At 45.2% G+C, this 18,196-nt stretch overlaps 6 protein-coding genes across 6 annotated transcripts; 3 read left to right on the top strand and 3 right to left on the bottom strand.

Annotated features, from left to right (window-relative positions):
- Positions 1-534: 534 nt before the first annotated feature.
- On the top strand, positions 535-900 carry GLAREA_11681 (uncharacterized protein; the record flags this gene model as incomplete). Its single annotated transcript, XM_008089824.1, has 2 exons — positions 535-727; positions 809-900. The coding sequence occupies 2 exons, from the start codon at positions 535-537 to the stop codon at positions 898-900; spliced, it is 285 nt and encodes a 94-aa protein (XP_008088015.1).
- Positions 901-2,306: 1,406 nt separating this feature from the next.
- GLAREA_11682 (uncharacterized protein) lies at positions 2,307-4,429 on the top strand (the record flags this gene model as incomplete). Its single annotated transcript, XM_008089825.1, has 4 exons — positions 2,307-2,400; positions 2,449-2,559; positions 2,618-3,032; positions 3,103-4,429. 4 exons carry the CDS (start codon positions 2,307-2,309, stop codon positions 4,427-4,429), a joined length of 1,947 nt encoding a protein of 648 aa, XP_008088016.1.
- Positions 4,430-5,028: 599 nt separating this feature from the next.
- Positions 5,029-6,457, bottom strand: GLAREA_11683 (uncharacterized protein; the record flags this gene model as incomplete). Its single annotated transcript, XM_008089826.1, has 2 exons — positions 5,029-5,966; positions 6,097-6,457. The coding sequence occupies 2 exons, from the start codon at positions 6,455-6,457 to the stop codon at positions 5,029-5,031; spliced, it is 1,299 nt and encodes a 432-aa protein (XP_008088017.1).
- A 3,878-nt stretch (positions 6,458-10,335) lies between these two features.
- Positions 10,336-12,256, top strand: GLAREA_11684 (Ferredoxin reductase-like, C-terminal NADP-linked; the record flags this gene model as incomplete). The annotated part of the gene is made up of 4 exons (XM_008089827.1): positions 10,336-10,598; positions 10,648-10,800; positions 10,852-11,732; positions 11,784-12,256. The coding sequence occupies 4 exons, from the start codon at positions 10,336-10,338 to the stop codon at positions 12,254-12,256; spliced, it is 1,770 nt and encodes a 589-aa protein (XP_008088018.1).
- Positions 12,257-14,301: 2,045 nt separating this feature from the next.
- On the bottom strand, positions 14,302-14,754 carry GLAREA_11685 (uncharacterized protein; the record flags this gene model as incomplete). The annotated part of the gene is made up of 1 exon (XM_008089828.1): positions 14,302-14,754. The coding sequence occupies one exon, from the start codon at positions 14,752-14,754 to the stop codon at positions 14,302-14,304; it is 453 nt and encodes a 150-aa protein (XP_008088019.1).
- A 2,777-nt stretch (positions 14,755-17,531) lies between these two features.
- Positions 17,532-18,098, bottom strand: GLAREA_11686 (uncharacterized protein; the record flags this gene model as incomplete). The annotated part of the gene is made up of 1 exon (XM_008089829.1): positions 17,532-18,098. One exon carries the CDS (start codon positions 18,096-18,098, stop codon positions 17,532-17,534), a length of 567 nt encoding a protein of 188 aa, XP_008088020.1.
- Positions 18,099-18,196: the final 98 nt, after the last annotated feature.

Here is an 18,196-nt window from a genome sequence, read left to right on the forward strand (position 1 = left end):
CTAAGTCTGATGAGGAAATCAAATCGAGGAATCGATTGCAAGTTTAGTAACATTTGTCTCATTTACCAAAGCCTTACTTTGACGTTCCTGGCAATCAATACATAACCTGTAGGAAGAAGAACGGCTGAGGAGGGGTCATTAATGGGGGAAGAACCAGTCAATTCCTGCGCGGTCTTCCTCCATGTCAACCTCTTGCTTGTCAGAACAAGACACAAGATAAGCATTTTGAACAATCAAAATACTAAGATGAAGTTTACATGATTGGTGTAGGAGAATACCAAGTATGCAGACTGAGTCTGGGCAAAGGTGGTTGGTTGAAGAAACCAGTTTTTGGACGATGCGGGATGGAATCTTGATAGCGAACAGCAATTCGACGTCATGAACTATGAAGTTCTAGAGTGTATATAATCCAAAAGCAGATTCCCAAATTTAATTACACCTAAGACATTTTTAACGTTCTCCAAAACTTTCAATCAGACGTCTTATCAATATCAAATCTTCGACAAGTTCAGGAATTACCATCGAATCGGCAACATGCCAGAAACATACATCATCGTTTCAATCGTCGTCGCTCTCGTGACCGTCGCGCTTACAGCTGCTTATATGACTGGAGCACTTGATCCTGTGATCAAGGAGATGGGAGTTCTGTTCTTCAAGGCTAAGGCTGAGGCGGAGGCAAAGAAGATGCAAGCTCAAGGCATGAAAGAAGGAGAGGACTTTTTCAAAGGTATGTGTCTTATCTTGTTATTTTTTGATAACGAAATTTCTTTCTGCAAAAGGGTTGTTCGAGCGCTAATGCCTTACGCAGATCAACTCAAAGGCAACAAACAGGCTTCGGATGTCGCTGATAATTTTGGGAAAGTTGGAGGTGGACTTGGTGGATTGAAAGTTGGATTGTGAAAAGGTTCTATGCGATACTAGAAATGAATTGTATGAATCATGGTTGGGTACGAGCGCGATATGAACGACGAAGTAACGATCTTGGAAACGAAAACGCAAAATGCCTTCAACGACGTAATGAAAGTGTGGGGAAACGGGAGTTCGTCCCATTTGGGAAATCCTATCTGATTTCCTGCCTCGAAAGGACTGTGCTCAGAGCCGGGACGGGACGATATCTTGGTGTTTTGGAGGGGCAGAGTTCGAAGGGAGGAACGAGCACGGAACATGTTGTTGGAGCGCTCGAATATAACAGAAAGATGTCGTCGTGTAATCAATCGAATACAATTGTACTAACAACTTTTAAGGCTGTATTCTTTCTCAAAAAACGTGAAGGATAACGGTGGTGTAACTGTAGCGTCCCGCCATGTATAGACTAATTGCGCCGGGGCTGTAAACGCGTGTATCTTTCGTACTGCCCTATCTTTGTACGCTTTCGGGAACATGGCTCTATCTAGAATTCCCCTTGCAACTCCTGCCTATATTCGTAATAAGGATACGTAGACTCTATTGTTCACAAATCAGAGAAATCTAAACTCAGCTCACGTAACTGGAAAGAATTGTATTGCAAATCCATCGTGATTACTGTATGAATGTATGAAAAATCACAGCGGATAAATGGACTGGGCCAGTCGTGAAGCTGGTCGAGCTCCCCAGACGCCGTCCCTCACCGGTGACATCAGAACGTATCTAGGTAATCCCGGCCATTCCGTTTTCAGTGTACTCACTAGATCCTTATCTGTGTCCGGTTAAGGGTTGGATTGGTCGGATGTGTGAGAACCATAGAATGCTCATTTCGGAGGCTTATTGAAGCTCCTGTACTGGTCGGCCTCCCCAGATTTTGAAGACCGAGCACAAGAAGTCTCGAAAACCTCATTTTAAAACAGTAGATCACCAATTTAAGCCCTACAATCTCATCGAATCCGTATCGTGCTATAGGTTAGAATCTGATCCACCGGACAGAGATATGGATCTAGTGAGTAGAAGAGGGAGCAAGGTCTCAATTTTATTGAGTCCCAGTCTCAGCCTCACCGATAACCTCCGAAGTGACTAAGTCTTTTGCGTTGTCTTTTCTCTTTTGTCTTTCCTTCTGCCATTGAATTATCGAATTCCCTCTCCCAATCTCCTCGCGATACGTTTACAATATACGCTCTCAATTGTCGCGATTCAATCGCACTTCCAAACGTGGACCCAATTGGAATACGACTTCGTGTGTCCCTTGTACACATCATCGACCAACACGAGGTTCCTACGTCAACCGCTTGCGCATCGCATCGCATCCCCAGAACATCCGGCCGCCCTTCTCTTTCCCCGCCATCCCGACTCTCGCTGAGAAAACAGCCTGAATTTGTGTCGAATGAGCTGCCAAAATGCAGAGGGTCACCTCTATCCTGCCCTCGTGGGACAAAACGAAGACGGGCAGTAAGAAAGGGTTTGACAAGGCGTGGGCGTGGGCGGACAAGCGTAGGTTCCAGACTCGTGGGAGATGGAATCGAAATTGACGGTTTTTAGTTGGTGCGCCCGTTAATCGACTCTCGAACAAGATCGGCTCCGAAGCATTCTGGCCTACAACGCTCGACAAGGAATCAGACAAAGCGGCCAGAATTCTGAGATCATTCTGCAGTATGTGTATACAGATGTTTGGTTGCGTGGGTCAATTGCTAATGCCATGCGATTTTAGAGGATGGGTTTTACGAAGAAGAAGACCGGGTCCAGGCGATGGATACACCGAAAGGCAAACAAAGAGTCCTGAAAAAGATACCCGAGAAAGTAATACAAAATGCGGTCGGTTTGGCGATATTCACCACGATGCGAACGGGCTTATGGGTTTCGGGCGCAGGAGGTTCGGGAATCTTGATTGCACGGCAAGAAAACGGGGAATGGTCGCCCCCAAGTGGAATCCTCCTGCACACGGCAGGTCTAGGATTTCTAGTCGGTGTCGATATATACGATTGCGTACTGGTCATCAATAACCGAAAGGCTCTCGAATCATTTACTCATGTAAGAGCAACAATAGGTGGTGAGATAAGTGCAGTTGCAGGCCCTGTGGGGGCTGGTGGAGTTCTCGAGAACGATGGAAAATGGAAGCAGGCAAAGTACGTTGCACCAATTGATTTATTTCTTTCAAAAATATCTCCGCTATGCGCTCCTGCTAATCTTTAACAGTCGCCCGGTATTCACATATTTGAAGTCTCGAGGATTCTATGCGGGAGTACAGGTTGATGGAACGGTAATAATAGAAAGGACGGACGAGAATGAGCGCTTTTACGGACAAAGGATTGGCGTAGCCGATATTTTAGCTGGAAAGGCCCGACATCCACCTTACGAAATAAAGATGCTCATGGAAACGGTCAAAGCCGCAGAAGGCCGAAACGACGTCGACCGAGTAATGATGGAGGAGCTTGAAGATCAACCTGCGCCCGGAGATGTTGATGTAATGTCGCCTACAACAGCAAGTGGGCCATCCTTTGGTCTCCCAGAACCAGATGATCCAGATCCATTTGGCGTTCTCGCGTTAGAGGCAGCGGGGTTAGAGATCAGAGAAGCAGGAACAAAGAGTCGACCAGCAAGTTCTCAATTCGAATATAATCCAAGCCCAACGAGTCCGGCTTTCAGCAGGTTTCACCGCAGGAGTATGGATACACTAGGGACGAGTAGTAACCGAGAGAGCTACATCTCTACCAGGAGCAATCGCACAAGGACGAGCACAGATCGCTATACACAGATGTCGGAAATGGGTACACAGACTGATTTCGATACACCAGGCACAAGCCCGAGTCACACAGATGAACACAAACGAATAATAGAGGAAGACGAAACTCCCATCGAGAAAGAAGTAGTTAAAACGCCCGAAGAAATCGATTATACCAAGATGGATCTCGGGCCCTATAGCAACCCCAATCGTAGCGAGGAATTCGATGGCACGACGGTAAACGACAGTATCAACGATAGCCCAAGAGAACTCGACAACAATGATGCAGTTCCCATTTCCATCGACTCCAGCTTCGTCACAGATGACGAAGACGACCTCGACGAGGAAGAGCCAGTCATCTTCGAAGCCGCCCAGGCTCAGGCGACGATCGTTACACCCACCGCCATCAAAGCCCGCGGCGGTCTCGTCAACATCCCAAAACGCCCTCCTCCACCTCCTCTTCCCCCACGAAGTATGGCACGCTCGAGTAGAAATCTGATGGTCGACCAGGCGTCCGGTCGTAGCCCGTTGAAATCCGAGTTTGAAGAGGTGGAATTACATGGGTCGCCGAGAAGAAGCGTCGAGTCGAGAGCGGAATCACCGTTGAAGAATCCGTGGGAGGACCTAGAGACCCCGGAGACTGTAAAGGTTGAGAAAATTGATATCGTTGCTCCGATTGAAGAGAAAGATATAGTTGTTCCTGAGAAGGAAACGAAAGGAGTCGTCATTCCAGAAGTTGTTCACCACGAGCCAGAAGTAAAGAGGGAATCGAAGGTTCCTGGGGGATTTGACGATTATTAAATCTCGCCATATACGAAGGGGAGTATACATCCGAGAACAAGATACATCAAGAGGGGATGGCTCGAATTCGAATGTACCACTATTTTCAATCAAACCCACGAGCAAAGCGGGATTTAGGCTAGGCGGGCAGGCAAATAGGCGTATTCAGGTGTTAGGACATATCATGTTTAGGTATATTATATCACGTTACATTACATAACTTTTAAAGTATAAAAGTAATATTCGATGGTGGACGACTAGGACGGGGGGTTCATGATAGAGATGGAATGGAATGGATGGAACTCATGTTGGATATAACACTTAGTTTAATGAATTGGAAGGAGTGTAAATGAATTGTGAATTTGAGAGTATTTTATTTCCGTGGTTTTCGTTTCCAATCGTGAGAGCAAGTGTTCCCCTTTCTAGTGTACAGTTTTTGACATATTGATGATGGCTATTCCATGTTTGTGTTTGGAAGTAACAAGCTTTTGTGCTTTATCCTACAAGCAGTAAGTACTTGAAATCAGTACAGTATGTATACTATACCATTGAAATGGGCCAGCTGACATTTCAACATCCTTCCTTTCCTCGTCTTTTCCCCATTTTGTGCTTGAACTGACTTAATTCAGGTTTATAAAGTCATGGCCAAATGAAAGTGCTTGATGTACGTCTGAACCTGAGGACGAGTTTTCGTGAAGAGTATCAATAGTTTTCTGGTCTTCAATGGCTTGCTTTAGACCTTGCTCGATGAGGCTTGCGAAAGGACGTTTCTCGGTTGATGGTACGAAAGGTACCGGTGGTACATTTTGATCTGTGACGGACAGCAGTTCGCGATCTTCGATGGCTTGTTTTAGACCTTGCTCAAGAACGCCCGCGAAAGGATTTTTCTGGGTTGTTGTTGGTGCTGGTGGTATATTCTGGTCTGTAACGGACAGAATTTCACGATCGTCTCGTTTTACAGGCAGTTGAGGTGGCAACGTCGTCGAGCTTGTCTGAGCTGGGAGGGTTGCGCGTGTGAGGAGCTTCCGCACTGTTGTATTCTTCGGCCGTTCATCCTCGGTGTCGCTCGTCAAGTCAATTATCTGGTCTTTACTGCTGCTATTAGTCTTCTCTTGATCTTCCTCGTCCGAAAGTGCTGTCAGGTCAATCGTGAAAGATCCTGCTGGAAGCGACTTTGATACTCTCTTCGGTTTCCTCGTGACAGAAGGCTGCGTATCTTTGCTGCGACAAGCGCGAGGAGATTGGCTTCTTCGCCTTATTTGCGTAGTCCTTTCGTTGCTTCTAGATCGGTATGACCTTTGCGACACCTCAATTGTCTGCACATATCTCGGTGCAAGTGAGCGTCCTGGGAACTTGAAATCCGCGAATTCGTTCAAAGGCTTTTCGATAATATTCTGTAGCTTATCCAAATCACCTCCATGCAGCTCCAGCTCGATTGACCTCAACTTGTTCCGTCTAAGATCATCACGAAGTACGGAGGCAAGCGTCACAGCATCTTCGATCATATACTTCAAGCCTTCCATCTCAGTCTGAAGCCTGTGTACAGCAGAATGCCGAACTGAAAACATATTGTTAGAAGAAATAGTGGTTGTAGGTGAAGTGTAGTGTAGGAGATAGCTTCTGGCGATCGCGCACTCGACGGGACAATAGACAGATCTAGCGCACAAAGAAAAATGTAGTAGACTTACCTGTATGTAACCGAGTAAACAGCGCATTCATATTCAGACCAGGGCTTACTTTCACAAAATGTGCTGGAATCCTCGACCCTCTGATCACGCCCCACCATTGATTGAACTCTCCAGCTTCAGGAGTGTCCCATCCTTGAGCGCGAAGTAGATCTGGACAATGGCGTTCTGCGAAATAGAAACAAGCCTCCTCCAGAAGTCGTTGTATAGTATTATAGAATATATGCTGAATCTTGAATGGCAGGAAGGTAGGGTTTGGAGGAACCGGAAGAGGGTCTACGTAAGGGTTGTGTTGGGAACTTCCGTGTCTCTTTGTTGGCCCTGTTAAGGGTTGTAACCTTGAGAGCGGAAGCGACGACACCATGTTTCCCTAAGATCTGAGTTAATAAGTATAGTCATTGAGGATTCGTGTAGTGTGAGATATGATCTTAAGACATACCAAATACCAGCAGGTGGGAGAGTCAGCAATTGGCAGCGCGACGAATTGTCGAAATTATGGATGTTGTGGCGGGAAGCGTGTTTTCGTCAAATGCGAGAGTACCTAGGTATGTTGTGATAACGTCGTTCCTTCCCTCTCTGACTTTGTTTACAATCTACTACCTAGGTAGCTCTGAAGGTCGCCCGCGTCACTACCAAGCCATAACATCACAGCGGCAAAACACCACCCACATGTATCCATTTGATAAACATGAAACTAATGTCCTGTGTGTAGACCGTACTTCTTGCATCTTTCTTTGGCGATGATTCGAAACGTGGGTTTCCTGAAGTCCTGACCTCACCATTCACTGCGAACCTAGGCGACCTACCTGAAGCAGAAGCGGCTCCGACTGCAAGCGAATGAAGAAGCGTCATTCTTCTCGATACGCTTGATTTCAAACGAAATCTGGATGGCGACGGTTTGGAAGCTGGCAGTTTACAGCTGCAAGTCTCAGGCATATTCAATATTAAACATGTCACTGAAATTCATATCTATACTGTGAAACGTGATATCTCTGAAGCAAAAGTTACTAGGAGCAGAGGTTTCTTCAAAGCAATGATCCGTACCAATCTGTCAACCTACAGTTGAGATGCCTCCTTTGGCCCAGATCAAACCCCAGCATAGTGACTGCTGTCACTTCAAACTCTGGCTTTAATGAACCACTTGATCAGAACCTGGTCTTTCTTCACAAGTACCGAACCTGGTTACTGCTACCTGTGGGAATTTGGAGTGTAGTTAGCAAGGTGCGTGTTAAACGGTGTACAATAACCACTCCCAGTTGTGCTACCAATGCATGACTGATGGAATCATTTACTGTAGGCATGGTTCGACTTTTTGGACAGAATTTTACCAGTATACTAGCCAAGCGACGCAGTCGAACGCCACGAACAATAGCGTTTTCACCTGGCTTTCCTGGATTATTTCTCGTTGCGATTAGCCTTATTGAAATATGCAAAGCCTCGTTCCTCTAGTCACCAACTCGAGATTCATTGCGCCGATACACGTTATCGCCAGAACAGCAAATTCCTGCCAAGTTTTGACAATCTTATCTCTTTTGTCAGCAGCTTGACGAGGATACTCATGTGGCTCAAGATGGTGAAACGGCCGTAATGCATGATCACAAAAGCATGTGCTTTTCCATCAAAATTTTTCTTATCTCAAATGCATAGCTGGGGAAGGTACCGGCTCATGAGGAGACGCCGTACGCGTAATTGCGGAACACTGGACGTCTCTCAGTAACGATATCTCACCAAGACCGCTATTCGCCTATCCGCGCCCTTAACATCAAAAGACCTTTGGCATCGTGGCATACACATTCTCGGCCCTGGCCGCATCCACTCCTGCACACCCGCCAGAGAGTTCGAGTTGTGTATACGTTCGGAGAAGCTTTGCCAAGAGTCAAATAGCCACCTCCAGCTTCGAAAGCTTTGTATCTGAAGTTGTGGTAACGCCTTGAGGAACCTGCGCTTAATAAGAACGTCACTGCCACTGTCGGATTTGTCAATCTCGTGGAAAGCCATTTCTTTTTGTATTTGGAATGCCTGATTCTTGTTTTGGCTATTTGGCTAAAGGACGACTGCTATACGCCACCAGCAGCTTGGGAAACTGGGAGAGCATATGGGGTGCGGAAAGAAAATTACCGCAGCGATTGATGTGGTTGGAGAAACGAACCTGGCATATCTGGGTATGAGATGTGGTCGTCCCTTGCTCACAAGCAGCCCCACTTTGAAATAGCAACGTCAGCTTAAGGTTATGTTGGCCCTCTTAATGCGGCAGGAGGAGGACTCACCGACGCTGGCAAATCAAAGCTGCTTTCGCTTAAACATCTTCAACAGGAAACCATGCCGATGATTCCATCATCGTTTGCTTTACATGCTACATTTTCCGTCGAATCCACGGATTCATATCTCTTTGACCCCTGGGCTAATCATCAACCATCCTGCATTTTGGGCTGCCAAACCTGGTTCCCATGTCAGATCTCGATGCCATTATTGTGGAGGAGATAGACAGACATGAGCGACGAATTGTCTATCGCGCCAGACTGTATCGAAAAGGCACAACATACAAACCTGCGGATGGACATTTATGAAGCGCACCAAGCAAGTGCCTTACCAGAGATGGTTTGGAGCTGTGAAGCTTTCCTCGCTTCCAAATAACTGTGCTGCCAGACAGACAGTTCGCGCCAAGCAAGCAAGGATCGCACAGCAAGACACAGACCGCTCAGAAGTTGAAGTCCGTCAAATGAAAGTAAGCTGTGTTGGCCTCGCGGTGGTACGAAAGTACAAAGGCGCCACGAAAGTCACAAGCCGTCGAGATCAGGTCCGGGACGTCGTGCGAAGCAGCTTCGAGTGGGGTCGCTAGAGCCCCGCTAAATGGCACAAACGTCTCGATTCGAATAATGGCTGTTTAAAAGCTTGTCTTATCAGATTTGAACCTTCTCAATTATGATCTGAGCTGGGGAGACAAACTTGGCAGCGGCACTTGGCGGCTGAGTCTGGCTGCGTCGTCTGCCGAGCGGGGCACCAAATCTGCACAACTTTTTCTCTCCTTCCAGATCCTCGACCGCTTCCGTCCCCACAATCTTTAAATCATCGTCAACACCAACCACCACCAAACCCCACGTCGTTGCTCGCCACCATCTGTACAGCTGGGACTTCTCATTACCCGTTTCTGCTCTTGCAATATGCGTACTCTAAACGCACCCGCAACCCTCTCCTGATCGTCCTTCTCTTTGCACGCTCCGAGCTGCCAGCGAACGACATGTGCCTGGTTGCCCCGTCAGAAGAATCTGAACATATGGCCTCACCATCTCACTACCTCATGACTACTCATTCAATCAAGATGTCAACCAGCGGAGACACGCAATGATTGAGTTAGATTGCCAAAATATATTGTTTAATTGTATTTGGAATGCAGCAGGCAGCACCTCGCATTTCCCCAGAATCTGCCATGCTCTTTTTATTACTTCACATCACATGTCATGTACGGCAATTTGGGAGTTGGGCTGGCAGTATGGCAGTTTGAAATTCCGTCTAACGGGAGCCCTCCGTGACAGAAATCGGTGCGGAAGTCCGTGCCTCTGTCCATAACGGAGTACACCTGTTGGCCCAGAAGGATAAAAGTTGGGTCTGTGGCAAGGAACGTAAAGTACCCTTCTCAGGTGGAACACCATAAGAGGCAAAGTTGCTGGTGATGGCGCACAAAAGAGGAATGTCATGTCACAAGGTTCACCCACTGGTGGACGGCTACAAACATGGTCCTATTTAGCCAGATACCGAGAGAAAATTGAAGTGTCGACACGCTTGTTCTCGGAGGTATCTTTGTACCAACCTATTCAATCCGGGTCCAGGTTGAAGGAGTCCGAGCCCGTTCACGGTGCATCTCTTTGAGTTTTGGTGTATCTTCTGCAGTACTTACGCTCACATCTACCCATCGAGTCTCCTGCACCTGCACCTTCTACATTAGCAAGGGGGAGCCCAAGGAGTTCTTCGCTTAACTCCCCGTGACATGGTATACTGCAAGTATGTGATAAGAACCATACATGAACTAATCGTTGGTGTGCTTGACGTTCTGTCCCATTGGAAACTACTGCCTTACTGAATATCATGTTAATGTATTATCCATATAGCCGCCAAGGGTTGATAGTGGAGCAATGCCCATTGAGACGAAACCCAGTCAATTGCTGGACTACTGAGGTCTAGACTTATATATCAGTCCTCGCCCAAGTCTGATCTCGTCGCACCAAGAATCTTCAATCATCCAAAATGAACTCTCATACTACTCCAACAACCACTAAAAATGGAACTGCTGCCGCAGCGGCGTCAGCAGCTGCTTTCAAAAGCATGATGGCTAAGAGAGCAGTAGCCCACTACCATAATGTGATGGCAGCAAAGTACTTTGCTGCCGCCATGACTGGTTTTATACTTCTGTTCTCCATAGTGTATTGGACTCGATTTCTCTATGCTCGTTTTGCTTCCAAGACAATCAGGGAATCAAGTGTCATGAGAGGGCAGGTTGCTTCTGCAAGGTACTGACTTCACTACTCTTGGCGAATTGTCGACTGACATACTCTGTAGGCTGGCTAGACAAGTCCTCAATCATCCAGCGTATGGCTTCAAATCAGTTGGTCATCTAGTAGTTGTTTTGATATATCTGGGTATCAACATTTCACTTATTGTTACATATGTCGACTACTCGACACTGATCGGCATTGCCAAAAGATGTGGCTGGTATGGCTTCCTTCTAAACTCTCTTCTCCAGACCACTGACAAGGCCTGTAGGATTGCTTTCTGCAATATTGCGTTCCTCGTTTTCCTAGCTCTAAAAAACACCCCTCTCGCATTCCTCACTGCTCACTCGTACGAAACGCTCAACCCGCTTCATCAAGTTGCGGGATACACCACCATGTCAACCGCTCTGGTTCATTTAATCGTCGAGTGTCTTTATTTCCAGAGAGCGAAAAAGCCACACGAACTTCTGGAACATGAGCAAATTTATGGCATGATTGCAGCATGCAGTATGTTTGTTATTTTCTTGACTACGATAGGCATGAAGAAGTTGAGATATGAGGCTTTCTACATCATTCACCTTACAATGTTCATGCTCATGATGATCACCGTCGCAATGCATCGACCCGATCTCGTCGACAAGGAAGTCATTGTTATTCTCGTGGCGGCATCAATGTGGGGGTCTGATAGAATTATTCGTGGTTTCCGGATTCTCTACTACAGCCGCGCCAACGAAGCCACTATTCATCCATTACCACATGGAGGTACTCGAATCGTTCTACGTCGGTCACCATCGCGAGCTATACCTGGGACACATTGTTTCCTGTGGCTTCCAACGATAAGAAAATTCGAAACACACCCTTTCACGATTGTGAGCACAAGTCCAAATCTCGAGCTTGTGATCAACGCCTATGATGGATTCACGAGCGATCTACACACCTACGCGGTCAAGAATCCGGGAAAGTCATTGCGCGCATCTGTTGACGGACCATATGGGGCCATTCCAGATTTCGCCAGCACGGCTGACAAGGTCATTCTTATTGCCGGCGGGAGTGGTGCATCTTTCACTTTCGGCGTCGCACTGGACACAGTCAAGAGATTGCCCGAAGCAAGTAAAACGACTATTGACTTTATCTGGACGGTCAGGGAAGAAGGTACGACTTCAGATAAATTCAGATAAGCACTTTGCTAATGATGTTTTATAGAAGCAGTAACATGGTTCGCAAAAGAGTTAGCCGAACTCCAGCGATCACCTCGCGTATCCTTCTTTCTTCACACAACCCGTCCATCTCCTTCTAACACTGGCTCATCAACGCCAACCTCGCCAATTCCTACGTCGAATCTTGACGAGGAGAAAGCAATCGGGTTCGAAGTGCACACTAAAGTGTCACCAACTTCACCATCAACATCCTCCATTGAGAAGAAAGACACAAACGCTCCACTCACCTCAAAGTACTCACATCCTTGGGACCCAACTCTTCTTGATGTTGCCCCTGGACGACCGGATGTTACAGGCCTGGTCAAGGATGTAGTTCGCAGAGCAGACAGACATGAGAGGATTCTTATTGGCGCGTGCGGACCAGACAGTTTGATGTGGGATGTTAGACGTGCCGCAACTAATGCTATCAGCATATCCGGACCCAGCGTTGAGCTGCATGGAGAGCAGTTCGGTTGGTGAGAGGATAAGCGGTTAGTGAATCATAATTATGTTGAATCTTTCAGGCATCGGGGTCAAAAACAAGTGTACAATTGGCTGGCAGGGACAAGGAATGGGCGTTGAGGATTAGGTCAGAAATCTGGAGGGGGTTTTTCTTTTCCTATTCATGAATGAATGTAGCTAATTAACATTGAGCGTATGCAACCAGACGTAGCTGTTACATCGCTTATTCAAAGCAAGATTTCAAACTCAATTAAAGCTTTAGTTCCACATCTTCCCCTGAGCTTAACACACGCCAGGGTCGGAATAATTACAAGTGTGGTAATACCAATGCATGCACCTCTCGGGGCTTAGGATCGCTGTATGTGCGGGACGGCGCGAACCAAGGTGAGGCACTCACCCGTCGGAATATTCCCAAGCTTCAGGAAATTCTCCTAAGGCTTACTTAAAGATTGCTAATGAAGATCCGGCTTGACAACGTATAGCGCGCGTTTATGTGATGTTTTGCATGGTCGGGTCGGGAAGATGTGATGCAGGTAATGGGTCTTGGCGATGAAGAGGCGTTTCGCGGATGCTCTTCCTGAAGATACGCGTCAGCTTGGGGATGGTTGTCCGGTGGGTTCTTTTTTTCCTTTGGGAACCGTAGTTGAAGGGTTCTTGGTAAGTATGTTGTGTGACGGAATAAGCTGTGGAAGTGCAGGAGTGGGAAAGAGCGATCTCGATATGAAGATTGTTCCGATCGAGGTCTAGATTTTGGGGGTTTCCTGGGTTGGGGAATAGTCTTAATGCTTGTAGATTGTAGGTAGACGTGCGCATTCTTAATTGAGTTGTGGTGGGTAGATTGAGGATCTCCTCTTTTGTGGGTTTTGGGAGAGTGGTTATAGTTGCTGTTGTGTGAGATCTGAAGAGGTAAGCATGCAAGGTCATTGAGGGAATGATGTATTTGATCTTTCACAGCCGTGTTGATTGAAAATTCATACGAGACTCATTACACTTCATAAGTTGGTAGTAAGGAGGAGCCTTAGCGAGTAAAACATGGAACTGAACAAGATACTGGGGGTTATTATGGCGAGGCGAGAGTTCCTTAAATTGACTTCCACGACCTTTTGTATGTCGAAGTGGCTGTATCGTTTTCTCACGCTCTTCTTCCGGGTAATGTTTACATAGTGCTAACAAGAATGAGTCTTTCTCGATGCCATAGAATCCATTGAATTAGAGTGACGATTCAACCGTTCCCAAAAGCCTCCTATTCCCCCTCCGTCCCGGTCCCGGTATCACGTCATCACCCAACGACTCAGCTCCATGAGTGTAAAGTGTTGCAATTCCAACCCAAAAGTGCTCTCCTTCATGACGACATAGAATCTCCAGCGTTCGATCACGGTATCTCCTAGTTTCAATCACAGCATCTTTCAATCTCTCAATGGTCATTACCTGTGACATTCTCAACTCCTTCTCACTTGTGTTTTTCATCCAAACCCAGAACGTGAGTTTACCGGCGGCGTTTCTCGTATTTTCATTCATAAACACATCGGATTGGAAGAAACATGTAGAGACATTCCTTTTGATTGGTTTAGAGTGAAGAAATTCGGCATTCGCGACATCATCTATTAGCAATGAAATGTAATGATTAAGAAGGGTTTCCGATGGTGGAGAAGGAGAAAATTCAACTAGAACCTCCTCCGGGGACTTATACGAATGAATCTGTTCTTCGGGGCACATTTTGAGAGGCGCAAGACTTTGATGGCTTACTTCAAGAAATTTCAATTGCGAAGGCTCATCTATATATTACTGTTATCCTAGTCAAGTGGTTGACTAATTCTCACTGTGTGAAGAATGACAGATTGTCTGTTGCGTTTGCTCTTATGAAAAGTAATTGAATTCCTGACAAAGAATAGCAGCAATCATTGATTCGACTGAAGCTAGCTCATACGAAATTTAGCAAACTAATTTGATTAATTTATCACAATGTCTGAAGATGAAGATGATTAGTGGCTTCTGTCAATGAAACAGGTTATTGTGTGAAATAAAGCTCACCTGTCGATATTGATGGTCGGATATTTGCAGGATTAGAACACAAACACAACTTTGAAATTGTTGTCGCTGATCCTTGTTTGGGTTTGTAAACACCATGCGCTTTCAAATAGTATATTCTCAGTTATAAGAAACTCGACGCCAACCAGTGAGAGGTTTTCCTGTCCTTGTTCTGTATTGAATATGGCTTTTCTATCAGGAGCGTCAAGACTTGTAAATATCGCTGCCCATAATCTATCCTTTCCGACCGTCTCGGAAAGTTTCAATTTCTGATATGGTCCCCCCTTGATGTCGATTTTGAACATGGCGGATCCAGTCGCGGGTACTGCATTTTCAACCGTATCGGAAGAGGGATTTAGTACAGGCATTTTAATTGGAAAACTGCGTGTCGCGCTTCTTTTGAATTCTACATCATCAAGAATGCCTCTGGATTTTGCGTTGGTCAAACATGATCTCATGTCCGACATGAGAGACTCAGTAACAATCATGTTTGAATTTTAGGTCTTGTAAGGTTTACGCTGAGCTGAGCTGATGTTCAAAAGCAAGATCAGAATTTTGGTCACCTTTGGAGCGAAACACGCAGAATTTAAATAGTAATCATGAGGCTTTCTCAAGTTGCGTTCGTAGCGATGTGTCAAGCTATACGAGTCATGATTTCCTTTACTCTATTGTTGAATCATTCAGAGAGTCTTCATTATAAGAAAAAAACAAGCAATTAATGAGTCGTCTTCTACTTTCTGACTTTGTAGCATGTTACTGCACTAGTGCGTTGCATGTCTGACGGGACACCCTCCAAATGAGCTAAGTGCAATGATGTTTGGAAACCTATGTTTCAATGCTCCTTCCTGTATAATATATTTACTGTTACCGAAAGAGACAATAAAGTATATTTACTCAGGATTATCAAGCAAAGAGAGCCTTAGAAGTGAATTCATCGGTACCCGATTGTGAAGAGGTGTCCAATCAGACTTGCAACACACTGGCGCTGCTTAGAATTGACTGGGCACATCCTCATTTAATCGAAAGTCATCATAAGAAGCTATTCTCTGACACCGTGAGTTTAAAAGTTGGAAAAATACAGATATGATTTTGTACTTTAAAATTTTTCATTTACTCGAAGAAGATTGGTTCAAGACAACCCCTTCAACAGCACCATAGATAAATCAACGCTACGACCACCCAAAAAAGATGCCATTCACGGCTCCAATTCTAGAGTGATATAAGACTGAATACAGTTTTCATGAGGGATGCCAGATCCTGGCTTATCCTCTTCGCGAATCTCAGCATTTCCGCGAATGTACCTTGCCGCAATTCGAATGAAACAGGGTCTCCCGTCTGGCTCATTGCCACATCTCCAGTCTAGATCCTCCATCCCTACGCATCTTTTCGCACCCGAGATGAAGTCCCAAATTTGTTCTATTTCTGACAGCTTCAAAACCACACTTGATCGAGTATCCTCATGCAACCATGCCCACAATGATAGCGCCCCGATTCTGCTGCTCCTGGTGTTATCTGCTGGATGGTGATAGTTCAAAGTTAGGAAATTTGTCGGGAACTTTGCGATGATTATGTTTTTGAACCATTCAACGTTCCTGGGTTTATCCATGATATACTCCAGGTCAGTTTGAAGTTGGCCCGTAGATGGATGAAATGCTGGATGGTATGCTGGGAGCCAAAATGCGCAGTGAGGAAACGCAATGGGGTTGATGGGGGTGGCCATTTTAAACTTTGGCTGATAGTGTGGCATTGTCCGAAACTGAATGGAAAACGGATAATAAAACTGATGTTGGATACAACCAAGTTCCAGTGACTTATCTAGGATTTTCCTACAAAGAGGAATTTTGCTTCATCTCCCCACGACGTTTTGTATCGTTTTGAAAAGTCATTCCATTTCAAAAGAATTGGACACTTCTTTGAATCAGATCTCTGTGAATCTTACTCTACAAGCGGTTTGTAGAAAGAGTAAGTCACCTTTAGTGGATATATTATACTATTTCGGGCATAGGAACAAAGCCCGCAAGTGACTAAAGATTCATGTCATACTATGCTTTCTGGCACTACCTCAAAAGTCCCCAGATAGTTCTTATAAACAAAGGTCATTTGAACCTAGAGGTGGCTTTACTGAGCTAAAGTTTGCAACATCCAAGAGTAGCTGTGATTGCATACTGTATCCACCCAGATAAGTAAGCCTGGACTTCATTTTTGATGCAACAACAGGATTTACATCTAGCTTTATACGGTTGATCAACACGGAGTCCCAATTTCAATGAATGTTAAATAGCCTAAGCAGAATGAACGAATATTATGGATAGTTAATGCGTCCAAAAAAAGAGATTAAAGCCGCTGCGGTTTGCTACTTCGCGCTAGATCAATGTCAACAATGACAAGTATATCTCAAAGTATGTACCTTAAAAGTTTGAATGATAAGCTAGAAAACAATTGTAGATACTTAAATGAAAGGATACTATTTGGAAAAGGCTCTCGCCGCAATATTTTCCCCTGACCGCAAGATCCATGTAAAGTCGTAGAAACACCTTGCGACAACTGAATCGTTTCTTTCTCCCTTCATTCGCATTCGATCATTTCTCGTAGAGCGTCTGACAACTCTAAATGTTCGTTGCTCACTCCGGAGTTGACTGTAGACCCGATGATGATTGTCGAAAAAGTTTGCTTCTTTGCAATGTAGAATGCATGCGACTGTTTCGTCTTAAAATGCAAATGGCTAACGATATGTAAGAATCGATAATCAAGGAGCGGACTCAATTCTGATCGGTGAATAATCTCTATCCCTGATTTGGTGAATGAATAATGGGAGCTTTTGTTATTATTTTGATTACGCAGATTTTAATATGCCATCATCTATTTTTATGTTGGACTTGTTGAATTGCTGCGGCATTGGCAGAAAACACGAGAAAAAGATCGACTGAAAGACTGATCAATCCTGCTGTGTAATAGTCTTGAGATAGTTTTCTCGTATGAAGTCGAAGGCTGTCTATTTGAAGAATGTTTCTGGGTTTGAGAGAAGTATGAAGAGAGTCGCGAAAGCGATTAATTATTGAACAGCATCAACCATTGTAGTGATTTTACCGCGCGTAGGAGCTGGTCGTACTCCAATGCTAATGTCTTCAGTTACGCCTGAAATTATACAATTAGTAATATGATAAAAGGGCTACATTAATAGCCTTACCAGTTGTCCCACTCCGACTGCTGAAATAAACTGCATCGTTGCAACTGTCACCAACGAAGTTGAATATTTTACTTCCACCTAAACCTCGCCTTCCAACTTCAGTTCTTTTCGCTTTTTGTTGCTACTGTGAAGCTGTGTTTCAGAAAATTCGGAATGACTCCGTTTCAAAGACTGCGTGTCATATTTCAAAGCCGGTTGGAACCATCCGGTGACATCAAGATCTCCTGTTTCCTTATCTATCCCAGCCGTCGAGCTGTTGATTGTGTTGAAACCCGCCCTAATGTCATTCCCCAGTTTCTCACTCTCTTCTTTGTATCGAGATAAGGTTTCTCTGTTGTGTAGGAGTCGCTTATTTAGAGCTTCTGTCTCTATTTCTAGCTTGCTGATCTCTTTAAGCAAAAAACTCCTTCGCTTGTCCTCCTTCTTGCGTTTTTCTTTTATGGCCAAGTACACGGCGACTTGCTTCTGTTCAGCCGACCACTTATTGTATAACTCTGTGAGGCGCTCCTGTTCGTGTTCAATTGCTGAACTAAGCTCACTTTGCTGTTTCTCCATTGTCTTCACCTTCGAGCCTTGTTGGATGAATGCATCTCGAGCCAACTTCACACGAGCCGAAATATCCAAGTTTAACGTTTCTTGACTCATATTTGGAGGCTGAATAGGGGTTTGTTCTGAGAATTACTTCCAACGCTTGGAATATTCGATATTTCAAACCCCAGATCAACCAGCCCTCCGTACACTAT

This window comes from Glarea lozoyensis (genome assembly GCF_000409485.1).
Source record: "Glarea lozoyensis ATCC 20868 chromosome Unknown GLAREA8, whole genome shotgun sequence".
NCBI lineage: Eukaryota > Fungi > Ascomycota > Leotiomycetes > Helotiales > Helotiaceae > Glarea > Glarea lozoyensis.